Source organism: Euprymna scolopes, chromosome 37 (assembly GCF_053919585.1).
Source record: "Euprymna scolopes isolate OS-2025 chromosome 37, ASM5391958v1, whole genome shotgun sequence".
In the NCBI taxonomy this organism is placed as follows: domain Eukaryota; kingdom Metazoa; phylum Mollusca; class Cephalopoda; order Sepiida; family Sepiolidae; genus Euprymna; species Euprymna scolopes.
In genome coordinates, this window is record NC_136518.1 from 72,164,171 (window position 1) to 72,191,395 (window position 27,225).

The 27,225-nt window shown below is 33.2% G+C and overlaps 1 protein-coding gene and 1 long non-coding RNA gene across 8 annotated transcripts in view; both read right to left on the reverse strand.

Moving 5' to 3' along the window:
- Positions 1 to 27,225, reverse strand: part of LOC145261225 (protein retinal degeneration B-like) — a 633,753-nt gene that overhangs the window by 269,042 nt on the left and 337,486 nt on the right. For all 7 annotated transcript variants that reach the window (XM_080119583.1, XM_080119584.1, XM_080119585.1 and 4 more), the window contains one exon: positions 15,807 to 15,939. In XM_080119583.1, the coding sequence (XP_079975709.1) occupies positions 15,807 to 15,939 (133 nt within the window). The remainder of the gene's footprint in view (positions 1 to 15,806; positions 15,940 to 27,225) is intronic.
- On the reverse strand, positions 10,098 to 11,047 carry LOC145261015 (uncharacterized). The gene is made up of 2 exons (XR_013864383.1): positions 10,960 to 11,047; positions 10,098 to 10,353 (listed from the first exon to the last, which is right to left on the reverse strand). It is a non-coding gene; the product is annotated as an uncharacterized LOC145261015 (long non-coding RNA).

Here is a 27,225-nt window from a genome sequence, read left to right on the forward strand (position 1 = left end):
GTTTGGCTATTGATAGTTGTATTTGTGACGGCAGTTCTTCAGACCTCCATAACACCTATTGTTTTTTCTTATTTTTCATTGCTTTTACACGTTGTTTCTAACGTGAAGAATAAGTTTAGCCAAACTAATTTTGAAATAGGGTATATCAAAGGAACACATATAAAAATGATACCACTATAAAAAACAAATGAAATACTAGATAAAATTGAGCAAACATAATTACCAAAATTAAAGAAAAAGATAAAAAAAAAATTAAAATAAAATGGTGAAGTTTGTTGAGTGAAATGAATAATTGAAAGAAAATTAATTGAACTAATAGAAATGTAAAATAAAATGTCACATTTCAATATTTTTTTAATAATTAAATTCTCAGGGTTGTCGAAATTAAAAATTAAGTGATTTTTTTTTATTAGACTTATTTCGAAGCTTGTTACCTTGAAAAATACATTTTAAAGCCTGTTTTTTTTTTTTGAATAAATTGAAAAATAAACGCAATTGAAAAAATTTAATTGATAATTGAAACTTTAAAAACATATTAAACATTGAAAAATTACTTATCTCTCAAATTAACGTCCAATAAAGTAGATCCAGTCTTCATACAGGAATTCGGTTATAATAAATATATCTTTCCCAAACTTAAAAATCAAATCTTTTTTTTTTTTTTTTTTTTGGAGAGAGAGTGCTTTAAAATCGCCGGGGAATGCAGCTTAAAATTTTTAAGAAATAAATTTTAGGAGTTTAGTGCCTTTCAAAGACGGTTATCCTAATTTATTATCATCATTCAATTTCCTTTTTTCCTCCCCCTACACTTTTCCACGTGGTTCAGTAGTTAACCAGTGCTCCTGTTGCTGTCAGTCAGCTATCTTTACCTAAGTTTTAATTTCTAGTTAAAAGAATTTTTCATGAATAGAATTAGCATTTTTAAAAATTATTTTTTTAGTTGTATATATTGTATTTACTCTTTGAAGTTAAGGAGGGTTAAAAAAAAAAAATGGTGACACCTAGATAATGACTTCCGCAAAAAAAAAAAAAAAGAAAAAAAAAAAAGACACTGCGATATCGACCCTAACTAATAAAACTGCTCTGAGTGACTAGTTGGTAATTTTTTGTTCCTTTTCTTTTTTATTTTGCTCCTCCAATTAGTTTGGATGCTTCATAGTTAAATGTTTTAACATGTTGGTTGTGGTCATGTTAGATGGTTTTATTCCTCGCGATATTTTAATTTGACAGACTTTGCAAATGGCTTTCAACTCATCATCTTCATCAACTTCAACAAGTTTCCATGCAAGACTTTCTTTGGACTTTGAGGCCATATTAGAAAATTCAGTTTATCTGTAAACAAATAATTTACTATTAAATTTTGTTTTAAAACTAGTCACTTATTTGGATAATTAATTGAAAATAATCCGCTAAAAAAGATAAAAAGAAAAAAATATAAAGGGATGGGGCGGTAAATTGTACCAACCAGTAGTTAACAAAAAAAAACTTATAGAATTTAATTTTTGAAACCAATGTATAAAAGTTTACATAATGAAATGCAAATATGCATTTTCTTTTGAATTTTTTTTTTTTGGTTGACTGTGTTCAATTCACACATGGTTGATGCGGTTCAATATTGCTAAACTATAAGTCTTAAGTAAAATTCTATTTATAAATACTTTTTAAAATGAAATTATTTAATTAATCGTAAATATTATTTAGACATAAAAATTAATTGATTACAAAACCTTTTAAAAAATATATATTAATTTCTTTTTCGTTCGCCAAAAAACTGCGCCAAACACTTTTTTTTAATTTTCAATTTAAAATTCTAGAAAAAAAGATTATATTATTCTGCTTTTAATATAATCAAATTCAGGATTTTATCTTTCTGGAAAAAAAAAAAAAATAATGGATTTTATTTCAATGAAATTTAAAAAAAACAACTTGACTAAATTGAATTAATTACCCTTACATTAACGAAGGGGTGATTTAATAACTTTAGGTTTGGAAGAGATAGGTATGGGGTCGGTTTTTTTGAAACTTCAAAAGAAGCCGACTACTGTCAAAATTTTGCGAAATAATACAACGTGATCAATTTCATTTTAGAGATATTTCTTTCAAAAGCCTTCTTTTAAAAAAAAGAAAAAAAGTATATTGTTCTATTAAACCTTTTACTGTTTAAATAATTTGACTTTGCTCGTTTTATTTTAAGAAAATATAAGTTGAAAAAGCATTTTCATTCACTATTAGAAGATTTGTCAGTAAAAAAAAACAGTCGCCAAAAAGATAAGCGTTTTTATTTTTACTCACAATGTAGAGCCCTGCATACTTCTTTTCAAGTTAACTCTTTTGTAGTTTTGATTACAATAGATCTGAATGAATGAACCTTGTAAGGGAGGGGAACTAAGCATTGCCCTGTTAATAATGAATTTCTTTGGTTTCTTTTTATAACATGCTACATTTCTCTCTTGCGGTTAGAAATATCAGAAAATTTTTTTCTTTTTTTCAACATCAGACTAAAAGAATCGTAATGAAGGAATCGGAAAATGAAGGTATTTTTTAACGATGCGATTCCGATTCCGATACCTCCCAAAATACACGATTCTTACGATTAATGATTCCGATTCCGATTAATCGTCCCACCACTAATGAATACTATTTCCAAAATAACTGAATTTGGCATTAGATAACCCGAAGACGGTTGATATGCTGTAAAAGATATATCTAAGGCTTTTGACAGGGTATGGCATGAGGGTCTCCTCAGGAAAATTAGATCATACGGTATCACTGGTAGAATACTTAACATAATTAAATCCTTCTTGGACAAGAGAAAAATCCAGGTTGTCCTCGACGGTCGTACATCTAAACAATATGATATAAATGCGGGGGTGCCCCAGGGTTCCATCCTTTGACCTCTATTGTTCCTGATATTCATAAATGACCTCCCCAACAAAATTGCCTCTGAGATGGGTATATATGCTGATGACACTTCACTCTATAGAAGGCACGACAGGAAGACGAATGAACACATTTCTAAAGAAATGGCAGAAACACTAGAGGAAGACCTCCAATCTGTAGTGGAATGGGGACAAAAGTGGTTGGTCGCGTTCAATGCTGCCAAGACAAAACTAGTTTCATTCAATAATTACAAGAAACCCTCTCTACCACCCATAGCAATGGCCAACGACTCTTTATCTGAGAGTCCATCTTTCAAACTCCTTGGCCTAACGTTCACAGGAAACATGAGTTGGAACAACTACATTGAAGGCATTGCCAGGGCCGCTGCAAGAAAGGTGGGCTCTCTCTACCGTGCTAGAAAACTACTAACACCCGAAAGTATCCTGTACCTCTATAAGGCCACCATTCGCCCATGTATGGAGTATTGCTGCCACATCTGGGCTGGTGCATCTGCTACTAGTCTCTCGCTCTTTGACAAGGTTCAAAAGAGAGTCGCAAACCTGATAGGCCCTGAACTGGCCTCTAAGCTTCAGCCTCTGTCCCATCGACGAAATGTTGCATCCCTTTGCCTTTTCTACAAGTATTTTAGTGGTGAATGCTCTGACGAACTGCAATCACTTGTGCCCCCACTACGTGAGCACCCTCGACAAACCCGACAGGCTGCTAAATCCCACTCCCACACTGTAGAGATCCCTAGATGTAAAAGATCTTTTTACTCCAATAGTTTCTTCCCCAGAACCGCAAGACTCTGGAATTCCATTCCAGGTCCCTGCTTCCCTAACAGTACTGACGTGCAGAAGTTCAAGTGTAACGTGAACCGACATCTTGCTCCCCAAATCCCTACATAGTACCCCAGTAGTTGTTGCTCCGGATAGTAGCCCCCTACACCAAAGTGGCAATTTGCCTTGTTTGGGGTGAAAAATGTAATAAAAAAAAAATTTAAAAAAAAAAAAAAAACAATCAAATCAAAGCAAGTTCCAATGTTCTAACTTTTTCTGAAATATACAAAATACTTTAGCCAATATGTCACGGCTTTATTACTGTATTAACTACATTATGGGTCTTTGGCATATTTCTATCCTTAGTATGAGCGGCATTTAATACAATTACTCAGAACAGTTTAGCACCAGTTTTATAAAACCTTATGTCTAAAATCTTTGTTTCAATTTGGATGAAAATCCATTACATTATTATGGTTCTAGAAAATAGTTAATTAAATTGGAAGAAATTGAAAATTCATGAAATCTTACTAATTTTAACATAATTACTTCTGACTACAAATGGAGAAAGCCAAATCAAGTTCTGATGTTCTGAATTTTTCTGAACCTACCAGGCCATTTGGCGTTGCCCGGTCTTAAAATAAGCATAAATATTATATTTTAATTAGTGCAGAAACTGAGACATGAGTATTATATTTTTTTCTAAACAGTTTACTTCTTGTAAGTAAAAAAAAAAAAAAAAAATACTCAAGCTGAGATCGAAACCAAAACCTAAAGACAGTGAGTCAAGTACAATAACCATTAGACTAACTTGACACAATCTTTACAAAGTGTTTTCCAACCTACTTATCTGTAACAAAGAAGTTATCATGTTTCATGACTGTGCATGCGCATTCGTGAAACATTTGACAAACAAAGAAAAATCTGATCACCACTATCAGTAGTCATAATATAAGCAGTTCTGACTATAAATGGAGAAAGCCAAATTGACCGGTTCTACCAGATCAGATTTTTCAATTTTAACCGCTTAGCTACGCTTTTTCCCCCCCGGATGACAACCGATTAAAAAGTTTTTCACATAACTGAATGCCTTATATACAAAATTTCAAGTTTGTAGATGAAAAATTCATTGAGTATATAGGTTGAGAAGTGTCCTCACACACACTCATTCTCACTTTTATAGACATACAAATTATAAAAGGCGTTCTTAATTTTCTTGCTAGACGACTTTTAATCAATTAAATAGATCAATTTTCTGACTTGATTATTCTTGCAACCGTTAATTTTACTTGTATTATTTCATTGGGTATTTTTTTTTTAATTGTTCATTTGAAATTTTTTGGATACGTTTTCAATCGACTTTACTTAAATTTAACTCTTTCAGAATGAGCGTTTGCAATTTTATATGCAGCAATTGCCAAAGAGTTATTTTCCCTTCCAATATTTCGTGAATAGACTTTCTCACAATTTCATCTTCTGTTTGCAAACTGCTTCCCTACCTTTCCAAAATGAACATTTTTTTTTTTTTTTCTAATTTCATAACTGATTTTGCTTTGGTTACGCCTTTATCCCCCCCCTCCCCATTCTGGCCACGCTTTTGCTCCCCACCTACCCAACCTTTGAGCACCATCAGAAAAGATGCCAAAGTAAACCCTAAGCACATTCGTTTGCCCATGAAATAGAAACTGTAAACAAGCACAATTCCTGGGACGGGTGTTCTAGTGTGTGTGGTGTGTGTGTGTGTATATATATATATATATATATATATATATATATATATATATATATATATACACACACACACACACACATTAGTAATCCACATACAGTACTGTTTCGCTGTTTCACAGCTCATCAGTGCGGCTAGACAAGCAACTACCTCAAGCCAGGATCGAAACCCAACCACCTAAATGACAGTCGGAGCTTCTAACTGTTGTGCTATTTGGCTGCTGCTATGTGGGTAGTGAATTAACAATGTTTTAACATTGTCCAAATACCTACGCTCAATTTGTTTACACAAAAGAGCATCGCTTAATACGCTAATAGTCATTTGTATATCACTTCCCAATATGCTCAACCCAAGATAGGGAGCATTATAGTCATCCACATACAGTACTCTTTCGCTGTTTCACAGCTCATCAGTGTGGCTATTAGTTTGTAAAATATAATTATCCACCGACACATATTTTGTCGTCTCTGACTCATCAGAGTGGCCGAATCTATATATATATATATATATATATATATAGATATATTTCATAAGCTAAAAGCTTCTATAAATTTAAATCGAACATAAATATTTAAATAGTAATCCTAACCAAATAAAAAAGCTCAATGTAACCAAATAATAATTTGCATTTGTCACTGCCCGCATAGCAGCAGCCATATAGCGCAATGAATAGAAGCTCCAACTGTCGTTTGGGCGGTTGGGTTTCGATCCTGGCTTCAGTTAGTTGCTTGTATAGCCACACTGATGAGCTGTAAAACAGCGAAACAGTACTGTATGTGGATGACTATAATGCTCCCCATCTTAGGTTGAGCATATTGGGAAGTGATATACAAATTACCATTAGTTTATTACGCGATGCTCTTTGTGTAAACAAATTCAACTTGGGTATTTGGACAGTGTCAAAATACTGTTAATTCACTGCCTGCATAGCAGCAGCTGAATAGTGCAATGGTTTGGGCGGTCAGGTTTCGATCCTGGCTTGAGGTAGTTGCTTGTCAAGCCGCACTGATGAGCTGTGAAACAGCGAAACAGTACTGTATGTGGATGACTATATATGTGTATATATATATATATATATATATATATATATATATATATATATATATATATATATATACTAGCAAAAGTAACCGTCGTTGACTGAGTTCAAAAACAGCCTACAGAAAATGAACTTGTATTTATGAAAGTATGATAGGTTATGAAAAGGAAGGGTTGTAAAATGATAGCTTCGAATTTGGGAGTATCAAAACCAAAGCAAAATATGATGAAAGTAAAAATAAAATAGATAACCCCCATAATTTATTATACCATACCTGGTCACACTGAAACACTTATCACAATATTCTGTGGATCTATATTAAAACCGTTGTTAAACTTTGTGACATATTTTCATTCTATGGAGGTCAGGTGCGAACGAACACCCCATAATTTTATTATATCATATTTCTTCAAACTGAAACAATTATCAAAGTATACTTACGCAGATAGATATGAAAAGTCTTTATTAAAGTTTGTGCCTATTTCCATTCTATGGAAGTCAGGCGCGAACGCAGACCCCACAATTTTATTATACCATCCCTATTTAAGTTAAAATATACTTATCAAAGTATTATTATGTACATCTATATCAAAAACACTTGTAAACGTCCTTTTTTAAATTTTTTATTTCCATACTTTGTGGACCAGGCACGAACGCAGACCCCACAATTTTAATGAATCATCATTATGCCAGATCAAACATACCCATTCCTGTGTCTCGATACATCTATCATTATATGTGATCAGTTCTCTATAATAGTCATCCATATAGGAGCCTATTCGTGACCAGACACACAGTCAGACATTCAGCTTTATATTATAGAAGAAGAAGATATATATATATATGTATATATATATATATATATATATATATATATATATATATATATATACTAGCATTTTAGCCCGGCGTTGCCCGGTGTTTGGATGTGTACGTTGAGCAAAAAAAAAAAAAAAAATGGTAGTAGGAAGGCAGACTCAAACCCGTACCGCAAAGGAGGAAAAGAACGGGCAAAACCTAACGTTTATGCTGTTACGATCACCGCCAAACCAGAAGTGACATTTTTTAAATTAAGGCTAGACGATCTAAAGGAGAGGATAACTTTCAAAAATATCGGCGAAAAAAGTGACCCCCCCCACCTGTAAATAAGTGCCTAGTGGAAGGGGAAGATATTAATGTTTTTAGCCAATTTTTCGATATTTGTCGTATGAAAGGTCGAACTTTAAAACGATACTGATCTTAGTAAAATCCGTCGCCTCTATTGAAAGTTTAGGGCAGACATGCAAACATACATACATTTATATATTGGTAACTAAAAATTTTCGACCCAAACTGATGAAAAAGCTTGCCCTATCTCTGAATACCCTTTATGTATATTTTAAATATTTAGACCAGAAATTGTCTGAGTAATTTGGAAGAGATCGCAGAGGTCAATTTTTTTTAAAACTTTGACCCCTATTATGACCCCTTAAAATTTATTGTTTTGGGCTCAAATCAAGTTATTAAGTTAAATCCATGTCCAAGGAACCTATATCTAAAATTTCAAGTGCGTGGACCCAAAATTGTCGGAGGAGTTTGGTAGAGTTCTCAAAGGTCAAATCGTTGAACTTTGACCCCTTAATCGCCAAATTTCTGGCCAAAAACCGATCACATCGATTTTCTCTAACCTCAGTACCCTGTATATCAAATTTCGAGTCTGTAGACTACAAATTGACAGAGTTATTGCATAGGGAAATGTACACAGACACACACAGACACGTTCACTTTTATATATAAATAGATATATAGATATACACACACACAGGTGACATGTAAGCCGTTGAGAAATTCTAGTCCTAGTCATGCCGATATATGTATTTTTTTTGTTGAGACGTATTCTTATATAGGATATATATTCTCTTAGCAACACTCCTTTTAATCGGAGAAGAACATGTGAAAAAAAAAATATACTCCAACCATTAATAAACTCCACGATTAGATTACGTATCCAACTCCAAGACTTTTCCCCGGATAAAACGTGTTTTATAATATTTTAAAGCAATAAACACGTGCACATTTCATCTGTTTCCATTTAAATTCATTTGTTTGTTGAAATGCTAGACAGTCAGCATTCTTTCCAGGATTTCCTTTTTCACAATCCTGCATTTTATTGGCTATGAACAGCAACCATTAAGTGATCCTACTTAAAACACACAAAGAAATGTTTGTATTCAGTAAAAAAAAAAAAACAACAAAAAAACAAACAAACAAACATTCCAAACATTTAGCATTTTTATATTTACTACTTTTTTTCTATATTTTGTAAGCTTTCACAAAAAGAGAACAGTGCTGCATATCACTTATATATATATATATATATATTAGTGATGGGATGATTCCAATATTTTTCCCGATTCCAATACAATTACAGATTCCTTAATAAATTCCTGATTCCGATACAATTACCGATTCCGATTCTTTATAAATCTCTAAATATTTAACTATAAAAAGCACACGTTAAATATGCAGATATATTCCTAAACGTCAAAATTATACTTGTGGAGGATGATCTATAGATTTTAGCTTTACTGATAATTTAAAATCAATATTTATCATTTTATCATTAGTACCAGTGATGGAAAATCTTGCTTTAAACAAAATCAAGTAAAAAAAGACAAAAGAATTGATTTGGCATCGGAAAATAGGCATCAATTTTTCGAATTCCGATACAGATTCTGATACCCCCAAATTTGTGGATTTTTCCAATTCCCGATTAATCATTCCAAAAAAAAAAAAAAAAATTAAGTTCTTCACTAGAAAATAATTTTGCTATTAAGTTTAATATTTTGCAATCAAATGTATTAGTTTATTTCCAAAAATTTACACAAGCCTTAATATTATTTCAAGGATCATCAGTTGTTTACCATGAAACGCTGTTTCGGAGATTTAAAAACAAAACAGTATATTAAATAATGGCTCCCTAGCAATGTAGATCAAACACCACGTCCCTTGGAAAAACAAGAATAAAATATATATATATCGGATCTAGTTTCTTGCTCCAGATTAATGTTATTATATGTGCGTGTGTCCAATAAGTTATGAAAATATAGAAAGCAATTAAGCTACACATAAGTTTTTGAAATTTCATCCTCATAATGATTCGTAAGGCTAATGCATGGAGTTCATGTTTACGTATATAAACTTTATTTAATCACATACATTAATATGGGAAAGTATAAATTTATGTGTAAACTTTAAGTATTTACTTCAACAGTGCTCAATACGTAGGTAGAGCTAGGTAGTAAGCTATAAAATATATATGGCGATTAAGCTACACAGAATATTCCGCGTTTCATCCACGCAAGCCTGATGAATCCTAGCGTGGATGAAACGCGGAATATTCTGTGTAGCTTAATCGCCATATATATTTTATAACTTACTATATATATATATGTATATATTAACAGACAGATCGAATGTTCCCCGGGATTGAAGGAGGATCAACAAATGTTCCACCATCCCAAAGTTTTATTGCTAGTAAAAATCGGTGAAATTACCAATATTTTAATCGTGGTGTACTGGAATGGAAGTCTCACTTGCCTCGACGCAGTGACTTAGTCCACAGTACACTGTCTACATTGCACTGTAGAGAACTAAATGCTGATTTTATAAGATTATTTTTTATATATAATGGCTTGAATTAAAGTTTAAAATGCAAAAGTCAAGCACCATGGTTCGATTTCTAAACAGAAACATTAATTTCAATTGTCCCCGTTTTATCAAAGAACCCACTGTTGAATTTATACGCTGGGCATTTAAAACTTCTCGAATACACTTATGATTTTAGGCTGTATAAGGGTGTTAAGTTTGGTCAAAATTAACTATTCTTTAATCAGATATTTTTTTTCCATTATTGATATTTATCAGAGACATTCTGATAGAAAAACCTGGGTTTGCATTACTGTACACATAGATTCGAAAAAGTTGTCAAAAAACAAATATATAACAAATAAATGTTATCAAAGTCAAGATAAGTTACTTTTCTACCAAACTGGATATATTTTTTGTATTTTTATTTAATGTAACATATTTATTCAGCTCGAAAACCATACAGTGTTTACCGATGTATTGGAAAACTCAAGATGACGTCTGATTCTCTCTTTAACACGGTAAGTTTGGGAAAAGGTGCTATAAATACAAAACTATATAAAATACTATTAAAACCCGCCAAATATATGTCAACCTATGTCACGGTAACATATATTCAGCGAGTTTTTAACAGTATTTTATCCGGTTTTTTATTTATAAGACCTTTTCCCAAACTTACCGTGTTAAAGAGAGAATCAGACGCCATCTTGAATTTTCCAATACATCGGTAAACACTGTATGGTTTTCGAGCTGAATAAATATGTTACATTAAATAAAAACACGAAAAATATATCCAGTTTGGTAGAAAAGTAACTTATCTTGCCTTTGATAACATTTATTTGTTATATATTTGTTTTTTGACAACTTTTTCGAATCTATGTGTACAGAAATACAAACCCAAAAACCTATTTAAAAACACTCTCAGACACAAAGTACATTTGCAGGAGATTAAAAGAAAAATATTGGCCAAGCCATTTCAGAGTCCATAAGGAAAAGTAACTTTTAAGTAGAGATATAATTATACTTTACTACATATGCATGCACTCATGTATTCATCTCTTTTTACACATTAGTCCTTCTTTTAAATATGTACCTACATCTACCTAATTCTCCAAAATGAAATGGTCCTGGATATGACCTTGGGGAGTGTGGAGCCACCTTTTGATTGCCATTGCTTCCAGGTCCACTCTGACTCGGAATGGTAGTACATGTTAGGGTCCCAAACAAAATATATATATATATATATATATATATATATATATATATTCTATTAAAAAAATTTTTCTTCAAAATCACTGGATTTGGCATTAAATAACTTGAAAAGGGTTGATATGCCATAAAACAAAAACAACCAACCAACCAACCGTTAGAAATGATAGTCAGGAAATCTATCACAAAGTATGGTAGAATTTGAAGAGCAATTCATAAAGATGGAAAATATTAGTCTTAAGGTTGAAATAATTATTAACATATAACAGGTTGATTTCACATACAAATATACTCCTTCTCATAAGAAGCATTAGGTTTCGATAAGCCCGACAAAATACTTTCATAACTCCTACACCCCTGATTGTATTCCCTTATTTTAAGTTAATGAATAAATCTATATGGAACAGTATATATTTTTCTGTTGTTAATAACTTAGCCTCTTGTATATCATCATTTGTTGGGTTGTAACATTTGTTGGCTGCATGATTTATTGTCTGTATTATTTATTGGATGCATCATTTGTTGGCAGCATCATTTGTCGACTGCATCATTTATTGGCCACACTTTTTGTTGCATGCATCATTTGGTTGCTGCATCATTTGTCGACTCAATCAGTTATTGGCCGCATCATTTGTTGGCTGCATCAGTTGTTTGCTGGCGGGACACTACTACTTTATAAAGACTCATGCTTCACCTAATTCACATAAACCCTATGAAGGAAAATGTTAATCTCATATACGTCCACCCACAGTCAAACCATCCACTCTCTACAATTAAGTACATACCTAAATCTATAGAAAATAAAATTAGCAACAAGATATATAAAAAAAGAAGCATTTAATAAATACAGGAATATTTAAAATAAGGAGTAGTGGATACAAGAATGTTAATATAAAATATAAAAATATAAAGACTAATGGAAATAGATCCAGGAATTGCCGTAAGTAGATTATTTGGTTTACACCCCCTTTTAACCTAATGCTAAAAACTAAGTTAGCAAATAAATTTCTATACCTCATCATTAAACATCTCCCACCAGGGTAATATACTACATAGAAGTTTTAACAAGAACTTTAGTCTTGCTGAACTTTCTTCCTACTGACTGTTTTCCTCCTACCAATAGGTGTATCCTGTCTTTGAGATGATCATTTTTCATTCTTGTTAGCTCCTTACATCAAGTGGCTTCAGGCCTCGTCTGGAAGGATTTCCATAAACACAAGAAAAATACTTTTTTTTTTTTTTTACACGGTGGTCACCACTTATCAAGGCCCGGAAGCCACTCAGGGATAAGGGTTATTGCAAGTACAGTACGTTAGTGTGGAGATTTGATGAAGTGTTTACTTAAGGGGGCGGTTCATTAGGAATTTGTTAACGTTGGACTTGAAGACATCCAAGTTGTAGTCAGGTGGGAAGCAGGCAGATGGAACAGAGTTCTACAGGCGTGCAGTTCTAAGAAAGAAGCTTTCGACCCTCGTGAGTTTGTTTCAAACATATGATATGATGGTAGTACATCAAAATAAAATTTAATGGCGCAGTGGATAAAGTACTTGGTAAATTATAAGTTACACCCTTTAGGATTAAATAAAGGATTCTGTTTGAAATTCTATGCAGATTCTCGAGTTTGAAAAGATACACCTGAAGAAGGCTGGAGGTTACATCAACCGAAATGTTGTGAAAATAGCACTTAACATGAGAATGCAAGGTATGAGCAATAGTTTGTTTCTCAAATAAAGAATATTGCCATTTGGACATAAAGGGTTTACAGCGGACTGTGTAAGGAGATGAAGAGAATTTATTTAAACTGCTGCATGTTAATATAGTCAGGGAAACAGAAAGGTTAAGTTTAACTGGGTTTTTTTTGTAATGTTCTCAGAGTGAATTCATATTAAATCCGACTCAAATCGACAATAGCCAAAAAAAAAAAAAAAAGCTCATATCAAACAGCTTGTCAAGGCTCAAATTGCATAGTGTGGATCAAGACAGGAGGTAATAAAACTGTCTTCTCGGTTCAAAATCGATCGAATTACAAAAATAGAAAAAAAAAAGGCTGTCAGCTCAGCTCGTTCCACTGACAATTTCGGGTTCAAATTGCCAGAAACCTGAGCAGTTGAGGTGTACTCAATTACACAACACATAATGAGGTTTAAGACGGAACCGTTACATGCATGGTGCGGCTTAAAGTCATTTTGAAAGTAATAATTTTAATTAGCAAGACCTGTGGAGTTTCCATGGAGACAGGAAAAAGAAACTTAATTCATTGAATTATAATTTATTTAATTGCTCAATGGAATCAAGTGATGCTGAAAATCACATGAAAGTTGTGTGAACTGGTTTTTGTACTTTATAAATTGAAGAGCTCCTTGCCAGTATTATTCAGGAGAGATAATTTGAATATAGTAAAAAAAAAAAAAAAAAAAAAAAACTCTAAATATACTGTAACAATTGTCAATTTATGTATTATTTTTTTGGGGGGAATACTTTGAGATGAATAATTTGTATATTTATTTATTTATTTTCAGGGCCCGTGGTGCAGCGGATAGAGACGTTAATCTCTATGCTTCCAGGTGACTATTGCCTGAAGATAGCAGTTTCAATCCTACCCATTAATTAAATTAAAATAAAATAAATAAAAACTGTGATTCGACTTAGGCTAGTGAGGGGAGATTTTATGCAAACGTTGTTGTTCAAGATTCAACCTAATTAAAAAAATCTTTGTGTATGTACTCATTACATAAATTAACTAATTTTTTTTTATATAGAAAATCATTTTTTTTAATGATTTTAACGATTTTAATAATAAATTGTATCGATTATAAAGCTGATTATAATCTCAGGAGTTCGAATCGAGTTGCCTCCTTTTATTTAAAAAAACATGGCAGATAATTTCATAAACTTTTGCTTACTCATAAAATTTGATTTCCTTTGGTTTAAAAACTAAAACTACTTGATCAATTTATGTGATTTTTGGAACATGACATTTTTCATTTTGTGACGGGCACCTAATTTTCCTATATTTTTGCTTTTTAATATGGTTGAATCGTGGAGAAGTACATATGAAAATATTAGTGTTGCTGGCGCTTCTACACTATTGGAAAGAAATTTCAGAAATCGTAATACTGAATGTTATCTACATATTCCTCATATTTTAAAGATGATTATATCAAAAAATTACGGAAATCGATAAGGTAGAAAATTATTTATTAAAGAAAATAAAAAATAGAATTTGATGAAAATGATCCTAAAACATAGAATTCAGAAGGGAGGTAATTTTCCGTTTTGATTTACACAAAATGGCCAAAATTTTTCACCTGCTAATACGATTAAAGTTGTTTTGTTTAATAATTCAGTATACTCAGGTAATTTCAACAGCATAATTTGGAAGCTACCATTGTAACTTATTAGAATTGGCAAAAAAATTAGTTGAAACCATTGGTTTTTATCTGAAAACACCATTTATCGACTAAAAAATCTCGTCCCAATTCTGTAGAAGCGTTATATATATATTTTTTTTTAAGTAGATTGTTTAGTTTTGGCCTAAAGATTTGAAACGATATATAGGGAATCTGGACCTATGGAACAAATTCGATTAGGTCTCTAGCCTGTCAAAATAGCTGCTAAAGGATTGGCACTTGGCAAGCATAAGTCAACTTAAAGTGTTCCTGTACGCATGTGTAAACATACATTTATATGTTAAAGTCGGTTCATTTTTAATTATTTCTTATCCATCTAGCGATAGCTCAAACGTTAACAACTAAGGTAGGAGCACTAAATGTTTTGGTTTCAATTCTAGCTGGCGACACCCAAATTATTTTTATAACTTTTGAAATCATTACTATCTATTGGATAATAGTCAGTAGAGAATTTGCTCCAGAATAATAAATATGAAATCTGTATGAATTAAAATATCATATTTAAGTATATTTTTTGATCAGGCAACAATGAGTGGCCTGCTAGTATATATATATATATATATATATATATATATATATATATATATATATAGCAAATAATACGATTAATTTACTGAGAGAAATATCTGACAGACAAATAATTTCATGAGATGGATCTGTCACCTCGTTCATACGATTTAATACCATCCGATTATTTTCTTTGAGGATATGTAAAGTCCCATATCTACGTTTATAAACCAAACACAATAGACCACGCGGAAGACAATATTCGATGCATTATTGCCAAAATACAGCCTAATTTAATGCGAAACCTTTATAAAAATTGAATCTAGATTATGCCACATACCTGCAAGCCATGATGGCATATGCCCGAAATTGTCATTAAATTATAAATGCCAAAAAGTTAATCTTTGGAATAAACCACATATTTGTAAAATAATATTTTATTTTGATTTATTTTAAAGTTTTCCGCCTCTAAAAACACTATTTATTAACATGATTAATGAACCGTTTCCATTAAAATACATTTACAAAAAAAGGACATTTTCCGTTAAAATACATCAACAAAAAAGATATTGAACTAAATTTTTAAAAAATGAGTAAATTATTAATGACCAGTGCCAGTTACTTACCAGGGAGATGGCTTCCGATATGATAAATTTTGTAAGTGTATTGTCCAGAGCCTCCTGGCCCATTTTGGTACGGCTCATTCACTAAGATTTCAACTCCACTTCCAGCGCCGTGACTTTCCTCACGGCTTTTTTTCTGAAAAAACAAAAAAAATAAAATAAATGAACTAAAGTCTGACAGTGAAAAAGATTAAGTAAGAATTGGATAGGTAATAAAATGTCACGAAATCTGGTTCCTTTGGTGTAAATAAATGAGCAGGGATAACTGGTATTGCCTAGGAAGATTAATTATGATGATAGCCAAAAAATAATTTTTGCACTTAAAAAATCAATGTTTTCGATGAGTTGTTTTCGTCTTCTCTCACAGCACACTTCCATCTATGCTCCCCACCCCTGCAAAATATTCACAACAAACACTCACCTAAGTAAAACCACTGTTATCGATTTTCCCCACTTTCTTTGAGCTCCAATTTATGGTCCCACTTCTTATCAAACTTTCACAAAAAAAAAAAAGAACACTCGTCTAGCTACAACCAATACCAACAATTTTTCCCACTTTCTGTTTGTGCCTAAATCTAACACAAATTTCATTAACAAAGTTTCTTTCAGAGAACTGTCTGCCTATGGAACTCTGTACCGTGAGCCTGCTTACCAGCTGACTACAACGTGGTAATCTTCAAATCTAATGTAAACAAGTTCTTCTTGAGCCGTTCTATTAAATAGTAAAATTCAGCCTACTTTCCACCACTACTGATCACTATGATATTGCTTCACAGTCCACATGCACTCATTAACCTTCATCATCAAGGACTGTACAAAAAATTAAGATAAAAAAGAAAAGAAAGAAATTTTTTAATGGAAAATGAAAAGAGAAAACGGGGAAAGGAAAGATGGGTGAAAGAAGAATAACAAGGAAACGAGGAAAGAAAATGGAAATGTAACAGAGTGCGTATGGGCACATGTGAAAATGTCAGCAGCAGTCGAGGGGTAGATGGCTAGTAAATGGTATTAACAACAGCAGCAGCTGTTAAAGCACATATGCAAATTGGCAGGTGTGTGCAAGCTTGCCTCACAAGAAAAGGAGATAAAAAATACTCCACGTGGTTGAAAGAGTAGTAAAGTGCGCGCCGTGAAAGTCGAGAGCAAGAAAGCACTGGCTAGTGGCGGAGGAAACAGAGATAGCACATGTGTATGTGTAAAGAGAAAAAATAATGAAATGCATTGTTTTGGAAGAAGCACGAACAAATGCATTCTATTTGCAGTTATAAAAAAAAAATGGTGCCCGGTCGGATTTTTATTTACTTTTCTTTGTTTGTTACTGTAACATTACAGAAAGAGACGAAAGGGACAAAAAAATAAAGAAAAAAAAGTTAAAAAACAAAAACAAAAAAAAATGAAAGAATAAAGAAAAATAGCAAAAATCAAAATAACGAGAAAAACAAAAAAAAAAAAACAAAGAAAAATAGGGGAGCTGTTCAATAACAAGCCGAGTATGTGGGGTCACCGTCCATGAGTGAAAAAATTTATTCACCATGACTATGTTTTTGTGCAAAAAGTAAAAAAAAAAAAAAAAAAATCTATAGCGTTGTTATTAAGAAAAGAGTGCGAACAGATGAACAGGGATGAATTACTATGTCCAATCCCTCCTTTGTTGGGGGACCAAAAATATATAATAACTTCCAAGTCTGTTACAAAAAAAAAAAAATAAATAATATATATATATATATATATATATATATATATATATATATATATATATATATATATATATATATATAAATAAATTCCTGCAAAAATTGCTGATTCAACCTCAGCTAAAAACATTACCCAAAACAAATGGAAAATCCACTGAACGATTGCAACCCAAATAAACTATTAGCAATATAACGCATCATAGGTGAATAATGACAACAGAAAATGAATTTTGAAATATTTATACAAAATATAAGAATACATAATGAACAAATTAGGCACTAGACACTATCCTCGAGTGTCTAAGGTCTCTCTGTACATATTTTTAAATTCCTTTTAAAAATACTGAAGTAAAAAAAAAAAAAAATGGAAAGAAACTGAGACATGTACAAGTGAGTATTATGTTTTTCTGAATAGTTCACTTGTCAGATTACTTATGTAAAGAATAAGTAGGTTTGAAAACACTTTTTAAACATGTTTTTACTTACTTGTAAGAAAAAAAAAATACTCAAACTGATATCGAAACCAAAACCTAAAGACGAATACGATAACCATTAGGCTAGCTTGACACGTTCTTTAAAAAGTGTTTTCAAACCTACTTATTCTTAACATAAGTAATCTGACATGTGAATCATTCACGCATGCGCATTCATGAAACAGTTGACAAAATATAAAAATCTGATAACCCCCACGTACCAATTTTTCAATTTTGACCCCCCCCCCTTTAGCAGCCCTTTTTTTCTGGATAAAAACCGATTAAAAAGTTTTCCACATGTCTGAATACCCTATATACCAAATTTCAAGTCTTTAGAGCCAAAATTTGTTGAGTATATAGGTTGAGAGTTGTCTACACACACACATTCTTACTTTTATAGATATATAGATAAATAACTAGCAGGCTGCTCGGCACTGCCCAGTCATAAAATACGCATAAATATTATATTTTAATTAATACAGAAACTGAGACATGTGCATGCGAGTTTTTTTTTTTTTTCTAAACAGTTCAATTCTTGCAAGTAAAAAAAAAAAAAATCTCCGAGTCGATATCAAAGCCAAAACTTAAAGACAAACGAGTCAAGTACAATAACCATTAAACTAGCTTGACAAAGTTTTTACAAAGTGTTTTCAAACCTACTTATTCTGAACATAAAGTTGTCATGTTTCACAGCCGTGCATGCGCATTTGTGAAACAGTTAACAAACAGATAAAAATTTCATGACTTCGAAGTACCAACTTTTAAAGTTTGACCCCTTTAGCAGCCATTTTTTCCAGATGAAAACAGATTAAAAAGGTTTCCACATGTCTGAATATCCTATATATAAAATTAAAAAAAAATTCGTTGAGTATACAGGTTGAGAAGTGTCCTCACACACATATTCTCACTTTTATAAAATATATATATATATATATATATATATATATATATATATATATATATAGGTGTGTGTTTAATCTCATAAAATACATATTTACATATTCATTGGCTTTGGTATGTACATAACAAATATATGCTCTCTCCTGCCGGATATTTTGTCTGGAATGTAAAAGAACTAAATACCGTATGTAGTTAAAGCAGATATTTCTATAGTCTATTACTATATTAAAACTGGCTTAATCAACGTTTGTTTCTATATGGCTTTATACACACACACACATATATATATCTAATGTATAAAAGGCTATATGTCGGTCTCCATATTTTCAAACTATCTTCTCCAAAACTTAAAGTCGCAAAGCGGCGCCATGGGCTTCAAATGATTGGATTTTTTACAGGCCGTTCTTTTATGGCTGGTTAAAATTGCTTTTAAGGAGTCAAAAATGGGTCAACATTGAAAACATCGTTATACATTTTGTACATTCATGGTCACTAATTTTTAATCAGTATATGTGTGTCCCGTTGGTTCAGTTGTAACGTCACTAGCTTTGAATCCTACAGTTTGGGTTTCAATTCTAGCTGATGGCACCCAAATACTTTTTTTTTTTTTTTTTTTTACTTTTGAAATCACGACTCTATAATAATATATAAAAAATCTGGACAAATTAAAATATCATATTTAAGCGTATTTTACGATCGGGCAAAGCCCCCACCCCCACCCCACTAGTATATATATATATTTCATTAAATAAAATAGACTTTTTTTGTTTATTAATTCTATTTTTGATCCTTTCCAACTTCTGATTAACAGTCTTCATTTCTGACGGGAACTGGCTGATGTAATCACCATATTCATCATAAGTTTGAGCACTTTCCAATTCCTCAGGATTCATCGTCAGGGATAAATTAATCTAATTGGTTTTGGACGATTTATGAAGTCCCCCCCCCCTTCATTGGTTAAAATTAATAACATCCTGAAATGTTTGCAAAGTTATTAAATAAATAACTCTACAAACACTTCAGGATGTTATTAATATTCGTAAAGTTTATTTTATTAATAGTTGTTTTTTTTAGATTTTAGATTTTATTAGTAATGCTTCTAGTATTTCAAGTTTCCGTTTATTATATACTAGCGAGGATACCCGGCGTTGCCCGGGTGTTTTTCGGTGGGTGGGGGTGTTAATGAAAACCTAAGAATAAGCGAAGTAAAAAAAAAACCCCAGAAAAATGAACGTTAAGAAACCCTGTTTAGCAGAAGGGGGGGGGGTACCTGGCGTTGCCCGAGTGTTTGTAGGTGTGTGTGGTTGTTAATTAAAAGCTAAGAATAAGCGAAGTAAAAAAGGAAACAGAAAGCGGGGTATACCGGGGGGGGGGGTAATCAAAACATGGAAAAAAAACACAAAAAAACTAACGTAAGGCAAATGAACGATATTAAATGTAAAAATCGAAAAAACAAAAAAGAAAACAGAAAAACGAACGTTAAAACAAAACAAAAAAAAACATGTGAAAAATGGCTTAAATAAGCCTGTTTCAATATTAAAATTTAAAAAATCAGTGGGTACCCGGGTGTTTTTGGGGGTGTGTGTTTGGTCGGGGGTGTTAATGAAAACCTAAGAATAAGTGAAGTAAAAAAAACAAAAAAAAACAGAAAAATGAACGTTACGTGAAAAATGGCTTAAATAACCCTGCTTCAATATTTAAATTTAAAAAATCGAAAAAAAAATCAAAAAAAATCTCACACCACGATTCAAACCCAAAACATTTAGATAATGAACCAACACTCTAACCAACTGACCTAACACGACGTACATGAAATTTAGTCAGTTCTTCAACTATCTGAACTAAATCAGGTCATGACGTCATCTGACGCATGCGTAGAACCGGTCGTCGTCATGAGAGGACGGTTTTTGTTGACCCCCTCCCCCCTGTAGAAAATTGTCGATTCCGGAGTGAAAAAATTAATGTTTTTGGCCAATTTTTCGATATTTTTCGGGCGAAGGATGGAGCTTGAATATGATACCAAGTTTGTGAATTTTTGTTCTGTCTGTCAAAAGTTTTTAGCGGACACACAAACACAGATACATACAAACATACACACATTTTCGCTTTTATATATAGATATATATATACGTGTGTGTGTGTTTAATCTCATAAAATACATATAAACATATCCCTTGACTGGCTTTGTTATTTGAATAACAAGCAGATATATGCTCTCTCTCTCTCTCTCTCCTGACTGAGTTGTGAAAGAAGTACATACAGTATGTAGCCAAAGCAAATGTTACTATAGTCTATTACTATATCAAAACTGACATAGTCAACGTTTGTTTCCATAAGGCTTTGATATATTTGATATATATATATATATATATATATATATATATATATATATATATATATTAGTGATGGGACGATTCCAATATTTTTCGATTCCGATACAATTATCGATTCCGCGCTAAATTCCCGATTCTGATTCTTTCTAAATCTCTAATTATTTAACTATAAGATTGTTGTTTTCCACAATTATCATAAAAACACTTAATATGCAGATATTTTCCTAAACGTCAAAATACAATTGTGGAGGATGATTTATCGATTTTAGTTTTACTGGGATTTAAAAATCAATATATATTTATTATTTTATCATTATTACCAGCAATGGAAGATTTTACTTTAAATAAAATCAAATAAAAAAGACAATTAAAAGAATCGTTTTGGCATCGAAAAATGGGCACCGATTTTTCCGATTCCAATACCGATTAACTGTACCAACACTAATATATATATATATATATATATATATATATATATATAAGATCTGTTCTTTAAGTAAAAAAAAAAAAGAAAAGAAAAAACCTATAAATTCTAGTAAAAATGGCTGACTCAACCTCTGCTAAAAAGATCAAAGTTATTCCTCAACCAATACGAACTGTCCAAATCTCAGCTGATTTCAGAATCTTCCTAAGATCATCAGTGATAATGCTGGGAAAAGAGTTTTAATGCCAGTAACTGAATTCATGGCATAAACCGAAGAAATAAATCAAAATCATGCCTGAATAATGTGGTGGCAAATTAGTGAAGCCATGCAGTTATACACGTGCAGAATTGCGAATAATACGTGCGAATATCGGACCAATGATGTTGCGGATATGTCCTTTACAACGAGAAAGTGCCCCATAGCCGCTAGGCCTCAGCAGCATTTCAGAAATGTTAATAAAGGGATACAAAGAACTTGGATTGACCTTAATAAATGGGACAACTTGTCCGCTGTTCAGCCTCCTTGGAGGGTATGCTGTGCAACAAGGTATTTATTCATTCGAAAGGGAGACACTTGCCGAACAAACGACGACGAAGAGGCGGCAAAGGAAGAGCCAAATTCAGAATAAAAAAAGAATTTGAACGTGACAGCATTGTTTTCCCAAGACAAAATGTTGCCAATAGCAATATCATTTACATGTGTGCCAGCATGATTGCCACCATCTCCTGGGATACGAAGAGAGATAACCGGACAATTTCCACTTAAGTGGATACAAACAATACGTTTAAAGGCATTAGATTTAGAGAAGCTGAAGGGGGGGGGGGGAACAATTCTCCAAGGATGAAGTGATGAAAAGATACAAAAAAAGATTAGCAAGAACATAAGTCAGTCATGAGACTGCATACGTCTTACAGTCTTGCAGTTAAACTGACCCTATGTCCGGGGGTGGTTTCCGGTTAGATTAGGGTAAGTTTTCTTTTTTCTTTTTTATATATAATCTTTTAAGCCTGAAATAAACGACTATATCAAAGTCATGAGACTACATAAATCCGTCTGACAACATAAGGATGGGCGAAAGTCTTATCTGCGCCTTACTTCTCAATCATGTATGAAATACAAGCAGGAAGACCCAACGTTGCCCAGGATTGAATGATGATCAACGAATGTTTCACACTCGCATATTTTTATGGTAATCAAAATTGGTGAAATTCCCCATTTTTCAATCAAATCGATTGATTGCATGCTCTAGTTGGGGGCTCATCACAGTGCAGCAGGAGGAAGGTCACATGCCTCCCTACAGTGACTTAGTCCACAATAAATTGTAGCCTAGATTACACTGTAAAAAACCTTCCGTTGATTTTATAAAATCATCTTCTATAATATAAATCTCACCTCTCTGTTTAAATGGATGTATATATGTATGTCAGCCTAAAACTTTCAACAGAGGCCATGGATTTCACGAGATCTATATCGTTTTGAAGCTCGGCCCTTCAGACAACAAATATTGAAAAATTGGCTAAAAACATTAATTCCTTCACCCTCAACTGGGCAGTTTTCTACAGAGAGGGGTCGCTTTTTTTTTTTTCGTCGATATTTTCAAAAGTCATCCACTCTTTTTGATTGACTAGCCTTTTGATTTAAACCTACATCATTTCCAGTTTGGCGATGGGTGCATCAGAAAAGACTTTTTTTTTCACATTCTTTTCCTCCTTCACGGTACGGATTCGAGCCTACCTGCCTACTACCACTTTTTTTTTTGTTCTACTACCACTTTTTTTTTTGTTCAACACACACCTCCAAACACCCGGGCATCCAGGCTATAATATAAATCTCACTTGTCTGTTTAAATGTATGTATGTATGCACACATGTATGTATGTTTGTAGGTCTGCCTAAAATTTTTGACAGAAGAGATTTTCATGAGATCGGTATCATTTTGAAGCTCGGTCCTTCGGACGGCAAATATTGAAAAATTAGCTAAAAACATTAATTCCTTCATCCTCAACAGGGCAGTTTTCTACAAGGAGGGATCGACTTTTTGCAAGCCATTTTTGCAAGTCATCGTATTGGTTGGATTGACTTTGCCTAATTTTAATGTTCTGAACTTCCAGTCGCGTCATGGAGTAGTGGTAAGACGTCAGATTTTCTTGTGTATAATGTGAAAACAGCCATCCGAATAAGCTTCACCGCATGCTTTGTCATACAAGTGCGCACCAATTGATGATGCATGAACTGGTGAGTGCCCAGATGTGCTCTGTAAATGCCCAGATGTGTTCTGTGAACATTAGCCCCCCCCCCTTTAGAATTGATAGATAAAGTACTTGCCTTCCCAGTTTTTAAGAAAGATGCACTTCCCACACTACAAAAAAGTTTAGTTGTATACCAATTTAAATGTCAGTGTGATGCTGACTATGTGGGGCATACATTTCTGGGGAGTCAGATTGGCACAGCATGTCCCTGCATGTTTTCGAAAGTCCCGGGGGTCTACAATAAACACATTGTAGAACACATCCTGCATTTGCGGAGCATATCAGAGCGCTTACCAATTCAGGAGTCATCAATTTGTGTGCACTTATGACAACAAAGCATGTAGTGAAGCGTATTCAGATTGTACACAAGGCCCGTTCCAAACAGCATCTCAATATTTCATAGGCTGTAAGTGTACTAATGTGCAGACCATCGCTCTGTAAGCAAAAGGAACTGTCGCATAAATTAGATCTGTTTAAATCTAATTAACAAAAAAAAAACAAAAAAAATGGCTACATTGCGTCAGTATTCCTTGTTTCCGAACTTATTTGCAGACAATTTTCTTTTTCGTCCCGTCCCGAGTTCTGAATTGTGGACGATATATCACGGGTGATTCATTCATGTAATTTTCCCTGTGTAGTTTTATTTTTTAGTTTCACCCCTCCCCTCGCGTTCATTTTCAATTATGTGTAAATTGTTTTATCTTAATCTCTACCGACATCATGTCTTGGAAAGGGTCGGTTGAAAGGTTCCTTCGTGTGTTTTTTTTTTTTAGTCGCATAGTCTTTTGGTTATTTTTCTCCTGTCTAGTTTTTTAGTCCCCCTCCCCACATCATTGATCTTCCTCATAATTCTAATAATGACTCCACTTATCCGTTTTAAAACTTTTTAATATATATATACTGGCATTAAGATATATATGATATATAATCAATCCCGGGTTATGCTGGCATGTTGGAAATTGTGAATTTGCTAGTATTAGTAGGTTAGTTCAAAAAGAGTTCCAGGAGTTAAGTGTTGCCTTATTGTCATTCAGTTTGTGTGAAAGAAAACGATACATGAAAAAAAAGTGAAAAAGATATCTTTTGGCTCGCTTTCAAGTGCAGTCTACCTTTCGATTTTGGAGGAGACAGACGCAATCCAGGATTGGTCGAAAAAGATAACACAAGAAAGTTTGAATCACAATCCGATGTCTCCTCCCCACCGCTCAATCGTTAGATGAGTAAAGAATCCATGCCAGAAAACCGTCAGATGTTCCTTTCCAGCATCGACCAGTGACAGGAAGAATCACATCTCCAAAGAGAAGACCAAGATGAGAAACAGAGAAACGTACGGTGACTTTATCACAAGATATATATATATATATATTATATATATATACACACACAATAGAGATGACACATACATAGACAGACGATCATGACTGCACACACACACATACATGATAATAAGAGACACATATAAACATTAATAATAACAACCAAACAGACAAAGACCTCCTCCCCTAGTAACGTAACATATACTTGCATTAATATATATATATATATATATATATATATATATATATATATTGTACCTATTTACTATGCCTCCCCACGGGACAGAGTTAGACACCAGGGTCGTTTTTTAACGTGGAGAAAAGGTACAAAAATAAAAATTGTCTCAGTCGTGAAGGATTTCTCCTCCACCGAAAGAGAACAAGAAATAGAAGTGCAGCATCTACACTTTGATCTTGTCCCGAAGGCCAAGCTCATTATTGTATATATAGTACTGTACTGTAGTGAAACGACACTCACCCCAGTTCGGTTAAACCAGCTTTCTCCAAAGAAAAAATTTCATGGGAAAACGAAATTCACAAGCAATCTCCAGTTGCACGTATTTCCTCATTACGGGAAATGACGTTAAGCCTTTTCAGCCCTTGCAGGGTGATGCTAACGTCCTCCTACATACAGTACCTGCTATTTCTAAATGGTCACCCATCTAGTACTGACCAGACTCCATGTTGCTTAACTTCCAGTGCGTCAACATGATTACGCTGTACAAACGTTGATCTAGTTAACGAATGTACGGGAGCCACCATGATTACAATAATGCAGATCACAAAGAGTCAAAGGAATTTTGTGATGGGAAGCAAATATAAAATAATGATGTGGTTATTTTGAGCGAAACATAGAATCAGGCTGGGTTGGGCAGCTTTCCAAAAACATAGCACCATTCTAAAAATCAAAAAGGGTGCCGATAACTTTTAAAGTAAAAGTTTATTCATGTCCTCCCAATAGTTTTAGATGGCCTTGATTGTATCACGTGGACTAAACAACTAGCCAATTGCATTGAAGTGTTTCAAAATCATGTAATGCGTTTCATTACTGGAAATCACGTGATTGAAAAAAAAAAACTCACAATACCCACCCTCCGTCAAACTACTTCCCTACTCCCCTCTATTTGATAAAATCAAAAGTAAAACCCTTAAACTTTTTGATCATGTCAAACAATCAACCAAGTTATGTTTTGAGGGTATGTTAGAAGGCAAAGGAGGCAAGGAGAAGGTGGAGAGGAAACGTTTTCGATCCCTCCTCCTCTTACCCCAGAGTGGCTTCCTGGTCTTGATAAGTGGTGACTACCATGTAAAAAAAAAAAAAAAAAAAAAAAAAATTGGAGATATCTAAACAGTTGGGCGTCCATGAACCAACTTTCCTTGGATTGGAAGGAATGGCTAAAAATAAGTTATGTGGGTTCGCAATCTGCGCCAAGCAGAAGATATGACTAGTGATGATATTTTAAGCTTAGACATTTTTGTTGGTCAGCCTTATAATCGTTATTAGATTCTTGAATGGTTTACCTTTTTTGGAGTCCAGCAAATTGAATGCTGATTGTAGAACCAGGTAGAATACTTAGGTGATTCGCAACTGTATTTTTGATCCTTGGTACTAATGATTGAAACTTCAACCTCCAGAACTGTTATGGGATTAAATGGTAATAAACGAAAGGAACACAGGATTTTTTAGGAACGAAACATGTATTCATATATATCACAGACAAAGTAAATTGAGTAATACCATTGCTCAACAGTGGGGCACTTGCACACATCCAGCTTGGTCGTGTACCAATCTCAGACTTCTGGGCACTGGTCTCATTAATGGAAGTGATGTCATGAGAGTCCATTAATCCCATGGAGGAGCATCTCCAACAAGAACAATGTCATTTAGAACTGAATTTTACTTAGGACTTTATACGTTACGCGCTTGTTAAATACAGAGTTTAGTTAAAAATTCTATATAACGTAAAGATTCCTGAGTTCAACAAAATACATCTGGCAAAACAATCAGGGGTTGACAGGTGCAAAGTGTTAGA